At 43.7% G+C, this 22,905-nt stretch overlaps 2 protein-coding genes across 3 annotated transcripts in view; one reads left to right on the plus strand and one right to left on the minus strand.

Moving 5' to 3' along the window:
• The window catches only part of AIDA (axin interactor, dorsalization associated), a 29,230-nt gene extending 24,750 nt beyond the window's left edge, over window positions 1–4,480 (minus strand). Inside the window, exons 1-2 of the mRNA XM_084202410.1 lie at window positions 4,241–4,480; window positions 509–578 (exon numbers count right to left, since the gene is read on the minus strand). Coding sequence (XP_084058536.1) covers window positions 509–578; window positions 4,241–4,350 — 180 coding nt within the window. The 5' untranslated portion in view covers window positions 4,351–4,480. The remainder of the gene's footprint in view (window positions 1–508; window positions 579–4,240) is intronic.
• BROX (BRO1 domain and CAAX motif containing) lies at window positions 4,480–22,058 on the plus strand. 2 transcript variants are annotated; one of them, XM_084202409.1, is made up of 13 exons: window positions 4,480–4,686; window positions 6,566–6,696; window positions 7,321–7,427; window positions 8,931–9,027; window positions 10,323–10,418; window positions 11,064–11,136; window positions 11,474–11,579; window positions 12,147–12,236; window positions 12,970–13,055; window positions 14,360–14,441; window positions 15,475–15,625; window positions 17,049–17,208; window positions 17,673–22,058. In XM_084202409.1, exons 2-13 carry the CDS (start codon window positions 6,596–6,598, stop codon window positions 17,757–17,759), a joined length of 1,236 nt encoding a protein of 411 aa, XP_084058535.1. In that variant the 5' UTR covers window positions 4,480–4,686; window positions 6,566–6,595; the 3' UTR covers window positions 17,760–22,058. The 2 variants fall into 2 exon arrangements, with proteins under 2 accessions (XP_084058535.1, XP_084058534.1); XM_084202408.1 differs by lacking the exon at window positions 4,480–4,686 and adding an exon at window positions 5,028–5,115.
• The last annotated feature ends 847 nt before the right edge of the window (window positions 22,059–22,905 follow it).

Below are 22,905 nucleotides of genomic sequence, written 5' to 3' on the forward strand. Positions count from 1 at the left end.
AACTGCAGTAGTATGTTGCTGAGACAAGAAACAGCCTTTTCAACTGAGGGGAGAGAGGGAGGAGTAAAGTAATTTCAATATTTTGAAAGATTATAAACAAATAACCTTCTGAGAGACTGGTAAGGAGTATTCTGCCAGGACCCTTCCCTGTCAGGTGTAACATGTTAAGCTTTCATCCCTCTCACACACCTTCAATATCTGCAGTTCAAGAAGTTCTGCATTCAGAACTCACGACATAAATTGTGCTAATGTTGAATAAGTAAGTTATCAAACATTAATCAAAAAAAAAGAGAAACATCCAGGCATGCCTGACATTCAATTGCACAGCAGAGCATCCCTCACATTTAATGACAGCAACCGTTTTAGCCACGCTGGGCTCTGTTGCTGTTCATGTACATTGAGAGAGAAAAAAAGGTCTCATAAGGCTCTGGCCTGCAAGATAAAAAAACATAACACACATCAACATCTATGAGTCAAGCTCCTTGCCTGAACAAACAGCAGTACTCACCTTTTGATCTTCTGTGAATTCCGAGTTGTTGTGCTGAGACTGTGCCTCTTTCTGGAGGTGCCTGGCTAATCTGGATGGGGGAAAAGAAAATTGTAAAGCGGGAACACAACACAAACACACACACCCCAGTTCCAGAAAATGTGTCAGCCAAAAGGTTCACAGACTGCTACTCCAAAGAGGTTTGGGTTGGTTTTGCTGTTGTGTTTTTGCTTTGTTTTTGTCTTTTGAAACAAAGTTTTCTATACCCATGGTAGTTTGTACTTTAAAAAAAAACCCAGAAGACGGACTAAGCGTGCAACTACATTAGGCAGGAAATATTAATGCATCATGAAAGGAGAACAGGTAAGAGGGTCATTATAGTCAACAGCCCCTTTTACGAGCACTGACTTTTTTTTCTCTCACAGTCCCCTTCTTTTACAATAACAAACCACAGCCTCTGCGAACACCCACTGTGGTGCAGTCCCACGCACATTTCCTGGGAGAGGCTGAGGCAAGTGACATGCTGGCGGGCTCAGATGAGTGCACCCTAAGCCATGGCACACACTCTCCCAGCACTGGAAGCCAGGCACAGGGCAGCTTGGCCCGGGCTGCTGGGGTGGATCCACTCATATTTGGGCCTGTCAGCATCACTGGTGGAGCACAAGCCTCACCCCTTGTCATCACCAAGGCAGGAATACCAAGGGGTTTGGAAAGTAACAGTAAGCAAAAAGCTCGAGAAAGCAAAAAGAAGCTGGAGGGAAGCTATGGGAAGAGTTACAGTTTCCGTCCTGGGAGGAAGGAGAACATTAAACAAGCAAAACCTCTGGACAATTGTTGCCATTCCTTGTAAATAATGTTTTTTTTACAAGTAGAGGCAGAGGGAGGACAGGGGTTGAGGGGAAACCCAGGGACATCACAATAGGCTTCCTCCTGGAACCTCACAAGTTTGCACTGTGAAAGGGACTCTGCTTCCCTCCACCACTACTGTGGGCATTGGCCCAGCTGTAGGAGGGGTTTATAAAATATATACACCAAGATGCATCCAGCAGAACAGATTCTTGTCAAAGCCACAGGAACAAAAATCAGAATTAAACTTCTTTGCTTTTCCTCAAAATCAGCTCTCAAAAAATGCCCATACTGATTGAGGCCACTGTAACTTTTAACCCTTACCAGGAAAAACACAACCAAACAGGATGAGGTAACTGCACAACTTGGTGGTATTGTCCCACTTCAAAAATGGGGAAAGACTGGGGCTGAGAAAAGACAAAAAGCATAAACATACTTGAACCCAAAAGTACACTCCTTGCCTACTGCCCTGCCATATGATACACAGGACACAGAGAAAGAGCATTGTAAAGTAATGATTTAAGAAAACATTATCATAACAGCAATATGCCATCCACAAGAGGCAGCAACACAGCATGAACATTTCTGCAAGCACCACTAACACAACTCTCTTTCCATTTGTCACTAATACAAAAAAATCCACCCAAATCCAAATAAATGCATCTGGCATTCCCCTTGAAGCTCATTCAAAGTTAGATGAGACCAAGTTCCATGATGGGGACATTTAACAAAGAAGCCACTGCTGACAGCTCAAAGGGCTCCTGCTTGAATAATCACCCAAATGATTGAGGGCCAATCTTTGTACCAAGCTTCTTGTACTTCTAGGGATAACATGACGACCTGAGCAGATAGACACAGGAGGTACATAATTTTGCTTTACATCAACAGCCATCAGGACTCAGATTTTTCCCAAATCCAAGCTTTCTCAGCATCAGCAAGCCTTGTGTAAGCAGCTTCTCTCCAGGATGCTTGTGTGGATCAGCACAGACTGTGCTGGTGTTCACAGCACCTGGACAAGAGCAGCACCACACCTATTCATCCCATCTCAAGGTGCCTTTGAGAAGGCAACAACATAAACCCATCCTGCAATGTCAGTCCACAACTACAGTTTGGTATCTTTTCCTGTGCTGCTTGTTTGCAACTTCTGTCCTACAGCTTGGTATTGTTATTTATTTACTTATTTACCTCCTAAAGATACAGAATTAAAGAAAATATACACACAGAAAAGGTTTTGCTCCTCCCTAGGAAATATCTCCCTGTAATCCCTTGACCTTCTCTCTCCTTTCTACTCCTCAGACCACAGAGTTCATCTATTCACAACTATTTAGTAGAAACTCACTGATAAGAGCAGCTTCCACCCAAGAGGAGCTTCCTTCCAAAGACACTACACTGCTCCCAGGTCAGAACAGAACCAAGGTGTGGAGATCATCGCAGCTCTTGTCCAACACAAGCAACAGAGTAAGGAAGGCAACAGAAGCTGCACTTCAATTCTCAAACTGGACTGTCTGCAAATGTTTAGTGACCTCACTTCTCAATGAAGAGAGCTCAGAAGGAGAGCCCAGAGACTTTTCATTCCAAAGAAACATCATTATATGAAACTCACTGCTCAGACTGCTTAGACAATTTAAAGCATTTGGATTCTACTGGACTCCTTGTAGACATTCAGGTAAGAGCAGTTAGTAAAAATATCTTATTTTACTTCTTGATGATTCTTTTTTTCTGCTAAGATACAGATTTGGAAGAGAACTTCTTTTCCTCTCTCTGCCAAGGTTTGTAGAGTAACAGCCTGCCCTACTCTAAAGGACATCAGCAAACTGCGTATCAGTGAACTTGCAGTGACAAGTAACACTTCATCCTTCCTGGTGAGTGAATGAAATTATGAGATTACAGCCTCTCCTGACCACCTGGTATGTGGCCAGCAGACCAGTTACTCTGAATGACAACTGAACTGGCAACCAGCATGGTTAGAACCCAACTTGACCAGTCCTGAACAGTGCTAAAGGACCCCTCAGGGAGCATCTCTTCAGCTGACTTTCTCTTGGCAAACAAGTGTGAACCCTCTTGTCACCTTTCAGAAAATTCACCAGGAGAAGCCAGGCCTGAATCACAAAGAAATAATTTTCATTGTCATGGCAAATGGAGTAGTAGGGAAGAACATCTGACTAAAGGTACCAGGTGCATTTCCAAGGAGTCCATCATCAGTGCCCTGTAGCTGATACACCTCTGCTGCCACAGGATTCATGGATGGTGCGGTCACATCCTGTGCCAGCCAACCTGACTGGGGCTGCCAGGTTCCCCACTCTCCCACCCTGGTACCATCAGGGACACAACACAGAAGCAGGTGATGGACCCCTTTTCATTCTGATGGGTTGTGTGGAGTTTTTTTTGGTTAAGGCTGATACTTAGGCAGCCCATTTGCCAGGCTGCTGCACTGCCAGAAGCATGGTGCCACGGCAAACAGGGTGATGGGACAGCGGCATCCCGGTCCAATGGCGCATCGGGGGCTCCACCAACGAACCATTCTGGTAGCCCACACTCTCAAAACCACAACCTGGTTTGGGATGGGTCATTAAAGATCACCTCGTTCCATCCACTGCCATGGGCAGGGACACACATTCTACCAAACCAGGTTGCTCCAAGCTCCACGCCGGCCGCTGCCGCCCTCCCAAGAGAGCAGGACGGCCGGCTCCCGCCTCGCCCCCCGGCCGGGCACCCCCTGAGGGAACTCCTCGGCACCTGGCCCCGCGCCCTGGGGAAGGGCCGGAGCCGCCAGCGGAGTCCCGGGGGCGAGGGGGCCGCGGCCTGGTCCCGGCGGGGCCCCCCTGCCCTGCCCCGCCCTAGCCGGGGCCGCTCCCTCACCCCGGCGCCTCGCCCGGGACTCCGGGGCTGTGCCGGGCCCGCACTCACATCTGATACTCGTCGATCGCCTCCACCAGCTGCCCCCAGGAGTCGAAGTCGGTACCCTTCCTAAAGCTGGCGCCCCAGCGCTGCAGGAGGCTGCGGGCCGCCTCCGACATAGCCCCAGCGCTAGGGCACCATGCTCACCCCGCGCCGGGGCACCCACCGCGCCGTACAGCCGCTCCCTCCAGCCCCGTGTCGCCGGCACGGCGCGGCACGGCCCCGGGACACCCGAGCGCGGCGGCGCCTCCCGCGTGCACCGCCCAGCCGCGGAGGCGGCGCCGGCCGCGCCCGCCCGCGCCATCGCTACCGAGGCGAGGGCGCCACTTCCGCCCCGGTACCTGTCATGGCGCCGGTCACGTGCGCACGGGTGGGGCCCGGGCGGGGTCGCTCTGCTCCTCCCTTCGCTCCTCCCTCCGCTCCCGGCCGTGCCGCCACCACAGGCCCGCCCCCAGGTAAGCCCCGGCGCCCCCGTGCAGCACCGCAGACGGCTCTCGTCCCTCGGGAGGGCCGGTGCCGTTGCTGGTTTGCTGGCGTCCCCACTCCTGCCGGTGTTGGTGGCGTTCGGGGCTCCTTCCCGCGGGAGGACTGTGGGCCCCGGCCGCGCCGGCGGCCGCTGTCCCGGGGGGACGCCCTAAAGCCACAGGGCTGTTGTTGGCGGCGGCCCGGGGACTCCGGTGGGGAGGAGGGCGAGCGGCGGGGTCGATGCGATCGGCCGCGATGGGGCGGTGCCATCGGCTCTCGGCTGGCGCTGCCTGCGACGGCGGGCGCGTGACGTACCGCCGGGAGCGGCGGGGCCGGGCCGGGGTAGCGCGGCCTCGAGATCCTCTCAGGGACCGGGCCGGGCCGGGCCGCGACGCCGCGGGGACGGCAGCGCTGCGCAGGTGGGTGGGCACGGCGCGACAGCCGCTGCCCTGACGGACAAACGCCGAGAGGTGCCGGCGCGGTAAACACGGCGCGATAGGTGCCGACGCGATGAACGAACCCCCTGCTCGGGCTGGGGGATCTGGGCAATGCCGGGGAATCAGTGCTGGCAGATCTTCTTGCGTCTGTTTTGGTTTTTTGTTCGTTTCTCAGCAAAGCTGCAGAGTGTTTTTATAGGGATGAACTGAAGGGATTCCAAAAGGACCACGGCATGATGGAGGTCCTAGGGGGCCTCTGGTCCAGCGTCCTGCTCAGAGCAGATGCAGCTCCGAGGTCACACCAGGCACTCGGGGCTTTGTCCCGTGATGTCTGGAAAACCTTTGAGATGCAGAATGCACAACTTGCTTCTCGGTTTTTCTGCCCTCATGGTGACGTGTTACCCAGTAGGGCCCTCCCATGTTCGGGATGTGTCCAATATATTCCGTCACCCTGCACTGCTGTTGTAAAACTCACTGCAATGCTTGTATTATATTTGGCTGCTGAAATTGAAGCGAAAGAAAAGAAAGAGTCGGGTTTATCTCTGCCCTCGCAACCTTCCAGGTCTGATACATGTGTGTAAATAGATCCATGTTTTCAGTCAGGGTTTGTGGTTGCAGGTTCATGTATACCAAAGGCTCCCAAATACAAGCTATCCACAGGTGGACCAGACACAGTATAATGATCTCAGTGAATTGAGATTTAGCCTGGAAAGGAGGAAGGAGGCTCAGAGGTGACCTTATCACTCCCTACAACTCCCTGAAGGGAGGTTGTGGCAAGTTGGAGACCAGCCTCTTCTTCCAGGTATCAAGTGACAGGATGAGAGGAAGGGGCCTCAGGCTGTGCCGAGGGAGGTTCAGGTTTTGCATTAGGAAGGATTTCTTCACAGTAGGGGTTGTTAAACATTGGAATGGGCTGCCCAGGGAGGTGATGGAGTCACCCACCTCCATCCCTGGAAGTGGTTAAGGAAAGGCTGGACATTTCACTCAGTACCATGGTCTAGTTGACATGGTAATGTTCTCACAAAGGTTGGTAATCTCAAGGTCTTTTCCAACCCAGTTGATTCTGTGATTTTTAGATACTTCTAATGTAATTTACAGATGTGTTCAGCCTTATGCAGGAGGTAACAAATGTGGAGGTTTTTTTCCTAGCAATGTGTGTGCTCACATAGAGGAAAGTAGCTGGTAGCTTTTTGCCTAACTTCAAATGCTTTCTGAGGCATTTTTATTTCTAGGGAGTGTAATTCTCACACAAAGCGCTTGGATAATGAGCACGAGGCACATGGAAGCTTGGCATTTCAAATGGGAAAAAAAAAATTATTTTCAAATTAGTTGTTTACATTTGGAATATCTTTTTGCAAGCAGAGGACCAGGACATGGGCAGCATCTCAGTTGTACCTGTTCTTGCAGCTGGTCTTTCCTTTCCACTCCTTAGATTTGGCATAAACAACACTGCAGGAAGAAGATGACCCACTGGTTCCATCGCAACCCTCTGAAGGCTACAGCTCCCATTTCATTTAATTATTATGGGGTAGCCACCACTCCAGCTGCAACCAAGGTTTGCAAGTAAGTATACTTGGGACTAGCTTCACTCTGCCTCTTACAGTTTGGAAGAAATCCTTAAAAGCAATGGTTGCTCTTCAGTTTTTTAGCTGAAGACTAGAGATCTGTAGGCAGGGAGGCAGTAAGACACTGCTAACACAGAACATTTGCTTACAGAGAATGAATTCTCCAGTCTCTGAGTGCACAGCAAGGCCAATTACAACAATGCAGAGGCAAAAGACTAAACACTTCATTGTCTTTCTGATGACTGTGCATTCCTCTGCAGAATATTGCTTAATGTCCATAAGTGCCTAGGGCCTGACTGTTCTGTTGGGGATAGGAATGTAATGAAAAGGGATCTCAGCCTATTTTGGAGATCTATTCTTATCTCTTCATCTCATCATCCCATTCTAATGTTGAAGAATGTTCCATCCTGAAGAATGTTGCTTCCCTTTCCTCTCTGTGCACCCAACCTCTTCGTAGGTAAAGGCACAGTTATTTTACTTAGTGTAAGAACAGTAGATTGAGTACTGATTATCCACTGCTGTGTGTCCAGTCATATGTATCCAGAGGAGAAAGAAAGATTTTTCTGTATTAGTACATTTTTAATAGGATTTCTTAGAGTTTTTTTTTCCTCCTTTAATTTAGTGACTTGCAGTTGTCTCGAACACGGCTATTGGAGCTGTTTACAGACTCAAGTTGTAATCCAGAAATGATGAAGAATGCAGCTGACTTGTACTTCTCACTCCTGCAAGGTAGGGAGATTTATTAGCAGTACTACTAATTCATCAAGAGAAGTATCAGTTCAATTTTAATGGCAGTTCTCAGAATGTTAATTGTGCTAATCTCCTGTAAAGAAGCTTTGCACTTCTCAGGAAGGAGAGTACCTTCATGGGTTCTGTGTTTGATACCAGTGCTGACTGCTCACCAGGCCCCTTCTCCAAGTTTCAGTATCCTTTGTGACCCTGCCAGTACTAAGTGCTGGCAGCCCTGCCCTCCTGCCTTTAACCTCATTCTGCTTCCTGTTGGAGGAGAAAACGTGTATTTGTCTTTTAGGGGGTGGTGAGTTGCTCCCTAAGTATAAATTGAGTCCATTGATTAGTTTATTTCATTAAGTATTCAGTGTAAACTGCTGGTTTGTCTAATACTAGACCATAGACTTGTTGAAAGTTTACCTTCTACTGCTGCTTAGGTATATATGTAGGTGCTCATTATCATGATATCTTGCATTTTCAGTAGATGGTTCAGCTATGCTGACATAATCCTTTGAAACCTTCCTTCTGCCAATATTTGTGTAACTCTCTATTAGCAGTCAGGTGCTCAGCCAGGTTTCTTAGGACTGACTTTTCAGGAATCAGCTGATTTGTGGAAAGTGGGATCTTTTAGTCTGTGGGAAGTAAACATTGGTTTAATGAGCTCCTGGGAGGGTGTAGGCTGATGTCACATCTAAGGGTCAAATAAGAGTCCCTGTTGCAACAGCCAAGAATTGGATCGTTTCTTCAGGAAAATATCATGCTTGGCCACTAAAATCTCCTGCATGTGAAAGGAACAAGTATTTTCTGATTTTATAAATATGTGACACACTGACAGGTATAGCCCCAGTAGCTGCTATGGCAAGCTCTTTACCTCCTAAAGTATGTAAGGCCTGATCAGAGCAGGGCCCTTCTCCAGCCTCACTAAAAAATTCCTGGGCCTTCATATGCTAAGATTTGAACATCCCATAGCATGAGCCTCATCCCGCTAACTGGGGCTGTTTTCTGGGCTACTGGACATAACCAATTTCCTGTAACCCTGGAGATAGATGATGACTAGGTGAGCCCATGCTTAGAAGCCCTTTTCCCTCTCCCTGTTGACCAGACAGCTTTTCCTGGAGTTTCCTGGTTGGCACTATGGTGGCATAGACAGCCACTCACTTAGCTTGAAAGACCCTCAGCCATCCTGTACCTGGGCCAGTCTCACTCCCAACTTGTCACCGTATGGGATGTGCAGACATCTGCAAGGTTTTCCTTGAACAGTCAAGAATCTCAGAATTGAGTTGGTAACATGTTAGGCAAGCAGTTTCCTGGAGTAGCCAGTTGGTTTTTTCCACATTTTGTTCTCAAAATACTGAGGAATAAAAACCCCAGGAAGTAACATGGGGTTTTGAGGGGTTCAGCAAGAAACATTGCTTTATCTATGTCTATATTCATACTGATCCATCTCCTTCATTACTCATTTCTGCTTCTTACTTTGCGATTGCCTGTTTTATTATTCCATAGGTTTTATCCTTTCACTGGATGACTCTTCCCAAGAGTGCAAGTTGAGATATATTCAGAATTTCAAGTGGACAGACACATTACAAGGACAAGTCCCGAGGTGCGTGTGGGGTGAGGTATGCAGCTGCTCTCTGCTGCTCTGTTACACACGTGCACAGGCCTGAAGGGAAACAGAAATGCAGCAAAGTCTTGAACTCAAAGTAGTTTCTAAAAAGGTGTTGCTGTGTTTTTGTTAACCCCTGTACTGTGTTAGGTGTTCTGAAGTGTGCCTAGTGGCCTTTATGTTAAGCTGTGAGAATGCACAATAATGGTAGAAGGATCTGTTAGGTCTCAGTTGATCTACAAACTGAACAGTTAGCTAGGCCAGTACAAAGAACAAACTGCCTTGAGGGTATTGATGAGTTGAGCATGGTGACAAAGCTCACTGCAGTTTAAAACTTAATTTGGCACTATTGCCTGACCAGGAACTTCTGTGTGTTTGGAGGTTCCAGTGTTGCTGAAGATCTGATGTTGTTCTTGTCCTCTGAAGCTCTGAGTACATGTCCTCTTGGTTCAAACAAACAAATCTTCTGTTTCTGGGAGGAATACAGATCTGTAACTTTCTGAATTATTCACTTGTCTCTTGCTATTGGAGGTAATTGTGTTGTATAATCATGCCTACAAATTTGTCAAGCTTTAGCTAGAAGTGCTTGACCTCCTCAAAGCTTCAATTCCCCATGGAAGAAAATTTGTTGATTAGGACTTTATATTAATTTTCTCACGGTCATGCACACTTGTACTTGTTCCAGCGTTACTCTTCCCACTCCCACATCTTTCTTTTTAAAAGGTTTACTAGTTCTTAAGCTAAACTGAGCTTGGAATTGCAAGTTTAGTCTTTTCAAAGACTCTGTTTTTACCTTTTGAAATTTCCTGCTATTTGCATGTGCTGTTTGTCTGCAGTTACATAAATAATTGCAATAACATTCATTTGAGAGAGTTGTAACAGACTTATTAACTTAGCAGTACAGCTTTAAAGTGGACATTCCAGGGCAAGGCTTTCCACAACAGTGTGACTGAAAAAAGAAAAAAAAGAGATGGCAAAATGTCAGCCACACCCAAAGCTAAACAAATATCAAGTTACAGTTTTAAAATAAAAGTTCCCAAAAGGGAAGGATAGGCATCTCAATGTGGTAGATTCTGAGTTCTTAAAGAGAATAAGTAAAAAAAATTATGTCTCTCTTAGGCAGTTCAGCAAAGTAGGAGGTTCAGAATTGGAAATTGTTGACATCTTAAATGAAAAATGTTTTATGGAGAGAAGTGTTGACTTTTGCTATGTGAAGTATCAGCAGAGAGAGATGTGAGAACAAAACTGAATGCATTAAGTTTTGGGGGGGGGTTTTGTCTGTCTTTCTTTAGTGCCCAGCAGGATGCAGTGTTTGAACTGGTTTCCATGGCATTTAATGTAGCTCTGTGGTACACAAAATATGCATCAAGACTCGCTGGAAAAGAGGAGTAAGTGGTTTTCTTTTCTTAACAATTCTGCTGCAGCAATACTCCACCAAATATTTAGCAGGTTCTGGGGTTGCCTGCTATAGGAAATGTCCAGCTCAGGCAGAGGAGTTCCAGGAGGCACTTGGTCTTTACACACAAGCACTTCAATCCCTTCTTGCCTCTGTAAACCGAGTGCAGTAGTACCACATGACTGTGATACAGAGAAAGTGTCAGTTGTCAATAAACCCTTCATCAGTCCCCCTCTAAATGCCCAGGTAGAAAACCGAGATTCTTAACATCACAGCTCTGCTGATGTTTAACCCTACAGACCTCTAAATCCTTGGCTTCTAACACTGAGGTTGCCTTTTACTTGAGAGTCATCACAGGATCTTACATTTCTTTTCTTTCAAGCAAGTTCTATACGATTATTTCATGATTGGACACTGTAAGAAACTTCTTTACCTGAGGGTAGCACAGCCATGGGATAGGTCACTTAGGAATTAGCGGACTCTTGATTCTTGAAGGATTTAAGATTCAGCTAGACAAAGCCATAACTGACCTGATCTGCTGTTGCGAAATGTGGTGCCCCAAAGCAGGAGGTGGTACTAAATGACACTTAGAGTCCCTTTCTAACTAGGATTTTACCAATTCATTCTATTTTCTCAGTATAACAGAGGATGAAGCAAAAGATGTTCACCGCAGCCTGAAGATAGCAGCTGGGATTTTTAAACACCTGAAGGTAGAAGGACTTTCTTTGCTGTCTGTTCTTCAAGGTGTCTCCAAATACTTGACTTTTTGTCTTAGAGAGGCCTTTGCTATACACACCTACCTGAGAGCACCTGAATGATGCAGGAAACAGGAGGGTGTTAATGTATTTTGGTACCACTCAATCCTGCAACTCATTCCCAGTGGCACTGGAAGAATGGTTTGTCTGTCTGCCCATATCATGGGCTGCATGTGCTGTCATGTACTGTCTTGGGACCTTCACTCAGTGTGTCCCATCCATTTAGGAATGAAGCACTTGTTTTGCACTGGTATTGGGCCTAAACTAACTCTGAGACTTGCTTTGTATTTAGGAAAGTCATATTCCAAAATTGATTACACCTGTGGAAAAGGGAAGAGATTTAGAAGCTCGACTTATAGACTCCTACATCATACAGTGTCAAGCTGAAGCTCAAGAAGGTATCTTCAAATTTACATTGGTTGGCTGTGGGAAATGACTCTTTGTGGGTCACTTTGGTGTCATGAATTCTGCTTGGCAGTAAGGCCATGGCTTTTTTATTCTCCTGAAGTACTGTGGCATAGTGGGGCAGGTGGCTTTTAAAGAAAATTATGTTACAATTATAAAAGGGAAATGCCAAAAATCAGTCTGATATTAGAATTGTAATATGAAATATCTTTCACTTCGGAAGAACTTGTGTGTGGGACTACTTCTTTTTCTTATTTCTTCCTTTTGTGCAACCTTTTCACCACCATGCTTGACTAACAGACATTCCCAGTTCTTTTACTTTAACATATGTGCAGCTTCTGTTTATTAGCTAATCTTAAGGCTAACATTCCTTCAGTTTTTGTATTAAATTGGAATAATTCTATCCAAGAAACAATCTGTCTTTATTCTGCTGTTTGCTTGACTGCACAACATCTATTTTCTGTTCATGCAGGGGTTTTAAAGTCCTAAATGCCTCTGCTGATTTGATGTGATGGGACATTTCAATTAAACTTAAACCATGGTGTGGAACTATTTTTCAGTGACAATTGCTCGGGCTATTGAGCTGAAACACAATCCAGGCCTAATAGCTGCTCTTGCTTATGAAACAGCCAACTTCTACCAAAAAGCTGGTGAGTGTCTTGTTTTGTATCCTTAGTGACTCGATTTAGTGCACTCTTGCCAGCAGATATACTTCACCTACCCATAAATTGCAATACTAATGCTGTTCTCGGTGGATATGGAGTGTGTATTTAGCTTTTATTTAGCACATTTAAGGCTTCAGTTATCAGCATGTATTATGATAAGGCTTTTCGGTTTTGTGGGAATCTTGTTCTATGGTAGGAAATGGTACCTGATGGTAGGAAACTTTAGTGAAGGAAAACAGACTAGGAGCAGACAAAAGGCCTGATGTCAGTGGAGTGTGTTCCAGCCGCCTTTGGGCAGCAGATCATGATGCAGAGCATGGAGAGTGGAGTGGGTTCATTATGTACCACCTTCCAGCTAAGTAAGATCTCTGGGCCTACTGAGGCAAGTGGGAGAATTGCAGAAGTATGGGAGTCACTACTGCAACTTAAACTAGGAGCAAGTTTTGAAATGCTACCTAAATATACTTAGAGAATTAGCCATCCAGACTTAGTGGACAGCAGTTTCAGGAATTCTAGGGACATCTGCATGATAGCTGTATATTTTTGGTGGTTTTCTCATGGTTTTTCTGTGCTTTTGCAGGAGGAATTTTTGTCCCTTGTCTCTGGATATTTTAGAGTTAGGATCTAGTGCTAAGTTTAAGAATTCTGGTCTTTTAATGTGTTTGGGCTTTTTCTTTTTGGAAATGTCTTAAGAATAACTTTACCTATGTTTTCACAGATCAAACATTATCCAGTTTGGATCCAGCCTATGCAGGTAAATGGAGGAAGTACTTAAACTTGAAGAGCTGTTTCTATATGGCCTACGTAAGTACTTTGGGTGGCAGCAGTCACATCTTGTTGTCTGTCTGCCAAGGGCTGCATAGGGAATGGGGATAAGTATTGCCTTGACTTTCTTCGCATACTGTGAAGAGAAATTGTACAGTGTCAGCGACATTTGAACTGTTTTTGTGAATCTAGGTGAAATAGCAGCAGTGTGGATTTGTTGTGATCACAGATCTTTAATTGAAGCCATTCAGGCTGAGCATTATGGTGCTCTCTGTTGTCTACATCACAGTCTGATCCTAGGCACAGTTCAGAGCTGAGTGTCTTTATGAAGGCCTTGAAAGAAACTGCATTAAGTACCAAAAGGTACCATTCCAAGACCTGTCCCTATTTGCCTGATGGATCTCCTAGCAAGTACTGCAGTGCCCTTGAGATCCTCAGCTGCTCAATTTGCTGTGTCTTGTAGCCTGCCACAGCCTGTAATCTGTCTTTTTTATACTGTACAAAAGTCCCAAGCTAAGCAGTTTACATAATTGTCTTTCTCTTAGGCTGAACCTGTAGCTAAAATTTGTTTGCCTTGTTAGCAGGTTTGAGAGGTGAGGGAGGGTCAGAGTTGTGGTACTTCTCCATTTTTTAAATTTGAGTGATCTGGGCAGTGGTAGATTTAGATAGATTTGTCCTGTGAGAACAGACGCTAAAGGAAGGGGGGCAAGGTTGGCATTTGTTAATGGGATTGTTCCTTCACCTGTTGTGTTTACTAGTTAAACTCAGCTCCTGATAATAGGCAATTCAATTGGAATACAATACCGGCTTAAAGCACGGGTGTTAAGGAATCGACTTTTTGGGGGTGGAAAAGTTATTTGGACTATGACAAAATATCTCAGACAGCAGAACACCGCATCATTTCCAGATTTAGTGATGTTTGTCACAGATGGAGTTTTTGAGTGTTCGGGTAGTTTTAGTTTTCAGTCTTAGCTATGTAAACTTGCCTGGGGTTCATTCTCTTTCTGTGCTGGGGCTTGATGCTGCACACTGCCCACAGTGAGAACTTGGACTGGCCTGTGTGCCAGTGATTCAGGTCAAACAGCTCTGTGCAGTTCAGTTACTCTTGGCTAGAGCTGAGAGAGCTCAGTTCATACTAAGTGTTTATGGTTCTGGCTCACAGTGTTCATGTTGAACTGCATTAATGGCTCAGTGAATGGTGCTTTGACTTGGATTTCCCAGCTGTCAACTATCTGCAGGGAATGGCAGTTCAAAGAGCTGCAGCTTCTGTAGGGAGCAGGAGGAGGGGATTGGTTCCGGCAGTGCTCAGGGATGTTGGTAATGATTTTGTCCTCTTCCATCAGGCGTACTGTTACCATGGCCAGACTTTGCTGGCGAGTGATAAATGCGGGGAAGCAATCAGATCTCTGCAGGAATCAGAAAAATGTAAGTGTGATTGAGACTGGAGTACAGGGTCTGATGATGCCATGCCTGTTCTGTTTTGCTGTATTTTGTTAATTTGCTCTCCCATTAAGATTTTATCTGTCACCTGATGGAAATCCAGCACATATTTGAATAGAGACAGACTATTTTTAAATTTTTTTTTTATGGTCTTACCAAATACTGTCTTCCATAACATTTCTGCAGAAAATTTTCTTCTTCACTTCTTAGCCTGGCTTAAAGACTGGCTTTGAGCTGCCTGCAATATACAGTATAAAAAACCATAATGCTCTGGTCATCCTGTTTTCTCGTCTATGTGTTAGAGTAGTGCAGCCATTTCTGCTTTGGAGGTTAAATAGTAAATCTAGATCTTGCTTGTTTATTTTTAAACAGATTTCAGTAACTTATTTCTTTTCTATTAATTTGAAAGGTATATTCAGGGAAGTTAGCAGTAGTTCAAGGTCTTCTGCCCAGTCTTCTCTCTTCAAAGCTGTTTGTACCCCATTGGCCTGCACTGCATAACTTTACTGCAATTTATAAAAATGCTCAAATCTTCAAAGTGGAAACTTCAATATTAGTTTGAAAAATAAATCAGAAATTTATTAAGAACAAACTAAGTTGTATTTCTTGGAGTAAAACAAATACTGTTTGGCTGTTCAGAGAATAGTGCTTCTTCTCCCACTCCATATCAGTTATTCTTGTTTGGTTTGGGGCATCAGCTGTGTGTGGACACCTTCATACCCTCTGTTTTTCCCTACCATGTGGCACAGTTCTTGGGCTTATTGTTGCATTTTGCCCCACACATAAGAATGATTTCCTGCATCTTCCCACCCAAAAAGCTATCTTTTTCTTTTCTTGTTCCTAGTCACTTGTTGGATGCAATAAATCTTGACTGTCTTTGAGCTGGTTTGGTTTTGTTTCTAAAAAGAAAAAGGCCTAACTGGATTATGGTGTCTTCTAAGACTGAAGCACTGTAGAGCAGAACCATGATTTAAGAGGGTCATGTAAATAATTTTTATTTCCTTTCTTTCTTGCAAAGTTTTTGCCAAGGCCGAAGCGTTGTGCAAAGAATATGGAGAAACCAAAGGGCCTGGGACTACTGCCAAACCTTCTGGACATCTTTTCTTTAGGAAATTAGGAAATTTGATTAGGAACACATTAGAAAAATGCCAGAGAGAGAATGGATTTATGTAAGTAACTCATGGTTGGTACAGCACTTTACATGAAGTGTTATTATGTCATTTGCCTTATTTCAGGATGGGATGGTAAATTTTACTCTCCAGTTGTTATATTCCTTTAGGGTGTGGCATGTAACTAAAGCTAAATTTGCAATTCTGTAATTTTCTCTTGGCAGATTTGCAGTGGGTCTGTGCTGTCCCACTCTGTGTCCTGTGCCAGTTCAGCAAGGTGGGCTGGACTGACATCTGGAGAGGTTGAGCAGTTTTCTTCCCTCATTCCTCAGCCACCTGGTTACTTTTCCTTCTGCACAGGACAAAATCTGCAGAAGTTGCTGTGTTGCTCTAACGCTCTCTTCCTGTCTCTTGAGGTCTAGTAGGCAAAAGAGGATAGAGGGGGCAGTGATGAAGACCAGTAGGACGATTCTGCTTTGCAAGCAGGGAAGTCAAAATACAGTGCTGCCTTCAGTGAAGATCATACTTAGTGTGCTAGAAGCTTTAGCAGTCCAAGTATAGTTAATATTGTGAATAGGGCTTTCTGTTCATTAATGTCCTTCCAAAAAGACTTTGGAAATACCAATTTTTTATTTCAGTTGAAAATAATGAAGATTAGTTTGTCTTTAGAGTTCTTTTGCTCATTTATTTATCCCCTTCCCTCCTATTACAATTTAGCATTTCATAATAGGTTTGTTATTTTAATTTTTATTATATTTAAAGGCCTGCATAATAGGGGAACTGACTAAATGGAGAGGATGGTCAAGTACATCGAAGTGAACTGCAAATAGAAAGAGAAGTGCTCTGCTCTGCTTTGTTTCAAATACCCATTGTCAGAGCTTACAATAAAGGCATACTGGAGATTTCAGCACATCCCTGTCCCCTTTAGAAGAAAACTTGGAAAGAGAAAGCAGTGACTGTTTTGGGAGAGCTCTGTGCAGCACAGGAAGTGAGGTAGAGTGTGTCAGTGTGTGAGCTCCTTGTGCCCTGCCAAGAGCAGAGGGACACCCTGGGTCAGGCTTTGCTCTGTAGCCAGTCTTTGGGGGCCTCCTGTGTTGCCATCATCCACTATGGCAGATTAGGACTGTTAAGGAAAAGAACTGTCCTCTTCATCTTTGGAAAGTACTTTAAATCCTCATTTGTATTTTGAAGGGTTTTTTTTGGACAAAAGATGCTCTTCTCATTAAAGCACTGGGAATAATGGTTAAAAAGTAGGAGAAAACGCGCCACACAATTAGGGAACAAACAACGATACTAGGAAGGAGTTGCTTTTGTTCTTGTGAACCTTGCTGGCAGAATGCATGTTAGGCAGTGCCTTAATGAAATGGAAGAGAGCGGCAGTGCTTGCCACTGTGAAAACTCAGGTTGTTTTGTTTATAATTGCAAACAAGACTTGCAGAGATGGTGCACTGTATTTTAAATTCATTTCTGTATTCTGTTCCAGCTATTTCCAGAAGGTGCCAGCAGAGGCTCCCCAGCTGGAATTGAAAGCAAATTATGGCTTAGTAGAGCCTGTTCCTTTTGAGTTTCCATCTTTGAACGCACACTGGACTCCTGAAACAGTTGCAGCATTTGATCTCACCAAGAGGCCAAAGGAGGATGCTGTAAGATAATCCCATGTGCTGTTCTTTCTCTCTGACTTTATTCTGTGTATCATACAGAGTTAGTTTCGCTCTTCCATAACACTCCCCAGCTCAGTGTAGGAAGCAGACATAAGGCTACCACCCAAACTCATCCTGCTGTTGTGCCAGGGGAAGTCAATTAACCTCTGCCGCACTGCCAGCATCTGGAAAATCAGCTCATTTTTTACCAAGTCCTGTAACGTTACAGGATGCTAGAGAAAGATTATTTTTTTAGAAGAGGATTCATTTAAAGATGCTGAAATAGAGAACAGTTGCAACAGTTGTCTTTTCCCTCTTGCTTGGGGGTTACTCAGTTTTCAGCCTTGAAAAGAGTGGGAACTCTTAGATTGTAACATGTAAAGTTAGCTGTGCATAAATACTGTGCAGACACAGTGGTTTTTACTTGTGGTATTTAGTTGGGTTTTTTTTTTTCTTCTTATTTGCAGGCTAAACCAAAACCAGATGAAGAAGTAAAACCTCTGAAGGAACCAAATATAAAGCCTCAAAAAGACAGTGGATGCCAGATTTCTTAAATGCCATAAGTGCTTTGAATTCACTTTGAAACTCTATTCATAGGACTCTGGGGCTTTTGTTCTGATCTCCTTTTTTTGATTCTCCTCTTTTCATTTACAAGGCTAATTTAATTTACCTTTGTTAATATGTGTCTATCTTGCTTAAGATTGTGGTGGATTTCTAGGAGGTTATTTATATCTGACTTTTTTGGTTTCAGTGGGATATCATAGAATGAGTGGGCTTAAATGTTCCTATTGTGCCTCTAGAGAGTTTCTTTTTGTGGGTTTAGTTTTACCCACAAATAGCAAAGGAAGTATCATGATTGTAATGCTTGAGGGTTTTTCCATTACCTTATATGCTGTATCATGTCCAATTCGGCAAACAGAAGTTTGCATGAACAGTTATATTTATTCAAGTTTTGTCATTCAGGCTTAGCACCTTGTTGTGTCTGAATTCACCTAATTGTAGTGAGGGAAGAAAATCTGGGTTTGATTTGTAATGGTCATATGGTATTTCACAGGACTTGCATAGAACTTGGGAAACCTCAAGTTCTGCATAACAGGAGCACAATTTATGTTCTGAAACTATTAGTCTCTGTTCTTTCCTCTATAGATTAAGGTTTTTATATCAGAATTTGTAGTAAGGTACCTTAGCTTTGTCTGTCCTTTAATCCAAATCCTTGAGTATCAAAGTGTATCTGAAAGTGATGCAGCAAGCAATATGGAAGCACTTCAAAGCAAAGCATCCCTGTGTCATTCATTCAGAGTTTCTGAATCTTTCAAGCTTTGTTAAGTTTGAAGGCTGCAGACAGTTCTAATCTCCTGGCACTGGAATTCCTGAAACTGTCATGCTGAGGTAATGGATTTGGAAGTAAGTTGCTGTATTTCCATCTGGGTGATGTCTATAAGAAGCTGTCAGGAGACCAGGGAGGAAAGATGAGCTGAAGAGCTGATGGCACAGCTGGGAAGCCAAGCTCTAGATTTCCTTTATGCCCTGTGTAAACAGTGCTGCTTCTCAGATTTTGCAGTACTGCACTAAAATCAGCTCTTTCTGAAGAAAACTTGAGAGAAGCCAAGCCCAGTCAAGGCTGAGAAAGAAAGGATTTTGTAGAACTTGCTTCCATTTCTGCCTGCTGTGGAAAATGTGACAGCATTCTTTAGTGCTGAGCACTGCAAAACGCCCTTGACAACAAAAACATCTTTCTGATTTGTTGCAAATGCAAAGGCATATGATGCATGTGTTGAAGTTAGAGCCTTGCAATCCCTGGATACCAGTTCCTGCACTTCTCTTGACGTGAGAAAGAAACTGAGCAGCCTGACAATGTTCACCCTTCCAGCAAACATGATGGCAAATGCACTTAGCGTGATGTAAACTGTAAACACATTCCTCCTCACTTTGTACTCTTTGTTCGCTTTACACCATGCTGTGATGCAGTGCTTCTAAAATCCTTATCGGGGCTTGGAGACTTAGAGAGCAAGTGTGTAACTCCTTAAAGGCCTGTGGAACAAAAGCTGCCAAGGAGGTTAATAGGGAACTCAAGACTCTTCCTGAGATACTGGACCAAATTACAAAATTTGTTGATGCAAAAGGCAAAGAGACTTTTAATGCTGGCTATTATGGGTTGATCAGATGCAGACCTCCTTGCTTCCCACGACGGATCTTTCTTTCTGTCCGTTCTGCTCATAAAACTAAGTGTAAAGTGAGCTGAATTTCTCTGGAAGAAATTTCTGTTCTGCAAGAGCCTAGAGGATAATGAATATCAAGAAGAATACATACCTGAAATGGCTCAATTTCTTCTGGTGCTGCATGGGGACCTGGTGTATGTTTCATGAAGAGTTACTCAAATCTGTTCCTAACTTGATCAGCTGATTCATTAGACTTCTTGCATTGTTAAAATACCAGCTTAGGTTTTTCCAGAATAGAGTGTGGAGTTAGTTTTCTTATGTAGATTTTAATTCTAAAACTGTATTCTAGCTGTAGTCATCAACATTTGTTCAGCCTGCCCTCTTTAAGGATCAAGATACAGTTAACTCAGTTTCATAATCACAATTTTTTTTGCTACTCATTGTTTTTCAGAATTCTTTGTCAATATGTACACATCTCTACTGAAATAGTTTTCTTTTTGTGCAGACTAGATCCTGTTTTCCCTCCTCCCCTCATTTTCCCTTCCATCTGCTACGAACTGTGGTGCAGACTTACCCTTGTTTGCTAATGCACTTGTCAGTCCTGGGACTCATTTCCAATGCAGCTTTTACCCATGGGTGGGTTCCTATAGAGGAATATCTTTAAATCAAATTAACAAATCATGACTAAATTGTTCCCAAACATCTTGGTAGGAAAGATTATTTTATGGACTTGGAATTCTTTGGACACTTTCTCAAACTGAGTTGTTTGTCTGAATCAAGTTCACTGTAAATAGTTTGGGGCATAACAAGTGAATTGTGTCAGGTGATGACGTTACTTAAGCCTAGCTGTGTAACCTGTTGTGCCATAGCTGTTTCAGTAAATATGATGTAGTAGTTTAAAAATAGAATAATGGAACAAATTAATTCACTTAACATGTGTTGCTTTTCAAGACAAACTTTGTTTACTTGTACCTGAAATCCTGTGGCAAACATTGGATGGTTTTGCCAAAAAATAAGAAGCTGGAGACTGTTTAGTTTGCAAAGAGAGAGCTGTGAGGCAATGAGCAGCTTTCTCTTCTGGTTCTGTTGGGTAGTAGCAAGAATTACTGTAAATAAGATATACATTAACTGTCCAATATGCTTAAGAATATGAGTGAATGAACTGGGAGTTTCAGTTTATCTGGAAACCTAGCAGCCGCGTTCCTTCTCTTACAGCTCCCTGTAGTAATTTTTAAGAGTGAGGTATTTTGAATGGTGACTTTTTAATATTCTAATGCAAGAGCCTGTTTTTGTGGCCTCTCTCTGGTTTTAGAGGCTCTCATGGCTAAGCCTGCAAATCTTGTTGGTGTAAATAATCTTTGAAAATTTGTGCCCCATCTGAAGCAGGACAGAACTCCTGCTGAATAAAACACGGAGTGCTGGGCCCTCTGTTTTGTGCTTTAAGAAAAGCAGTGATTGTCTTTAATCTACTGTAAACCAAACCATCAAGCTTTTTGTAGGATTTCTATTTAAATACCTTCCTCCGTGTATTTAATTATACTTTCTCCATGTATTTAAATACACTTCTTCCATGTTTCGTGTTCCTTAGTTTTCAGTAGTTACTCTCCATCCAGCATGTGACACACAGCTGAGGGACTAAACCTGGCCCCATGCTAATGTCTGCCTCTCACTGGATTTGGTAGAGGAGTTTTGCCTGTCAGCCTAGGGATGGTGTCTGGTCTTCAGCATGGAGCCATGGTGTGTCTGTAACAATGGTAGTCGTTTGTACAACGAGCAGGAAAATAGATCCCTGTGTCTATGTAGAATAGAGACAACTTTGCACTTTAGAATTTGCTTGTCTTGCAAATTTGGTACAATACAATATGCTTGTAAATACTCCTTCCTGTCATTTTGTTGCACTGATTTCAGTAGTGTGCTATGGGTAAGGTTTGAATGGGAAACAATACTAAAATGTATTTTTAATTGTCTGTGTGTGCTTCAGACTCATGAAGCATATCTCTGCCTTTAGTATTGGGGAACATGAGAGGGGGCAGCAGCTCATCTGTCTTCCATGGGAATTCCAGGAGCTGAAGACTTTCTGTATGTTGGCTGCAGGGTGAAACGTTTCATCCCACCCCTGTGTCTGGTATCTAAACTGATGTTTCAGCATTAACATAAATCCTGTTCATGCCTGTTAATTATCCCTAAAAAGATTCTGTCTCCAAAGATCACTCTTAAATTACCATAGGAGCATAAGATGGTTTTTCTTTTCCTTTTTCTGTGTTTTTTTCCTGTCACTCGCCCAGCTGAGGGAGGAATAAAGCACAGTGAGTATGCTGGCATGGAAAATCCCCTGGAGTGTGTACCTGTCTCCAAATTGTGAGTGCAGTGTAGAGGCCTTTCAACAGTGACCCTTGGCTTATCTCAGACCTTTCCCTGGTGGTGATGCTCTCAAATTCAGCAAAGGTCCCATGGCAACCTAGGTATCCTTGATTGACTTTTTATGTAGGAAGACCTCCCTATTTTGGTGTTGGTTTCTTCATGGATTACAAGCTTCCAGAAGTCATGCTGTATTTTGAGTAATCCCACTTCAATGGAATCAGCTCTGAGATCACAGACCAAGCAGTCTTACTTTCTGAAGACAGTCACCATGCAGTCTTAAGCTCCATAGTTGGAAAATTTGTATATAGCCACGAATTTCAGAATGCCATTTAAAATAAACAATCTTCAAATATGTTTATTTCTTTGTTTAAAATTTTACATACGGTAGCAAGAAAGAGTCTCTGTCTTGATTGTTACTTTCTGCAATTTAATGCAACTTTGTTATTATAGAGAATACTTAATCCTTGCTTATAGGAAGACTTAAATAAGGAAGATCCATGAATTGGATGCCTATGGAAGTAGTAGCTACAATGAAGCAGGTCAAGTCCTGAGGCAGGAAGAGAGCATATGGGCTTTCCAAATTCTTGTTTAGGAAAAAAAGAAAGTGATTAGGCAGAATTTCTTATGGCTGTGCAAAATCCCAGTACTTGCCAAGATCTGTAACATTGTGGGATGTTCTATTATACTATGTCAAGGAGGTTATTTGGAAATAACTTCTCAGATATTCTGGATGAAACCTCACTAGCACAGCAGGCTCGGTCTTCCCTATCTGAACCAGACATGCATCTGCTGCTGTGTCTGGGAGTCCCATCTGTCTCTCAGAGCCATGTGGTGGTCTTTAATAATTTTTTTCATGCCTCCAATCTTTCTGTCTGGCTTTCCCAAAGAAGGACTCGTTTGCAATGTCCATGTTGATGACCCCTGGAATGTAAGGCTGCCCTTGCTTTGTTGAGTTGCTCTCAAATCACAAGGTCAGGGACCTTGTCCTCTGTGACACCTGGACCCTTTTGTTTGCTGGCCGTGCTTCCCCAGTTTCTGCCAGTACCACTTAGTCAATACTTTCTCCCCAAACATTGTCAAAACTTGCATAACAACACCAACAGAGTCCTCTCGAATGGATAAAGAATTCCACAGGACCCTGCTGGAGCAATGGCCACCAAGGGGCAGAAGACCTCATATT

This window comes from Fringilla coelebs, assembly GCF_963513975.1.
Source record: "Fringilla coelebs genome assembly, chromosome: 3".
NCBI classification, from domain to species: domain Eukaryota; kingdom Metazoa; phylum Chordata; class Aves; order Passeriformes; family Fringillidae; genus Fringilla; species Fringilla coelebs.

Bases quoted from the DNA above. Each gene is read 5' to 3' on its own strand.
- BROX (XM_084202409.1), top strand. From the start codon at position 6,596: ATGACCCACTGGTTCCATCGCAACCCTCTGAAGGCTACAGCTCCCATT. The intron at 9,028-10,322 runs GTGCGTGTGGGG...GTCTTTCTTTAG, and splicing joins TTACAAGGACAAGTCCCGAG to TGCCCAGCAGGATGCAGTGT. The intron at 11,137-11,473 runs GTAGAAGGACTT...CTTTGTATTTAG, and splicing joins GGATTTTTAAACACCTGAAG to GAAAGTCATATTCCAAAATT.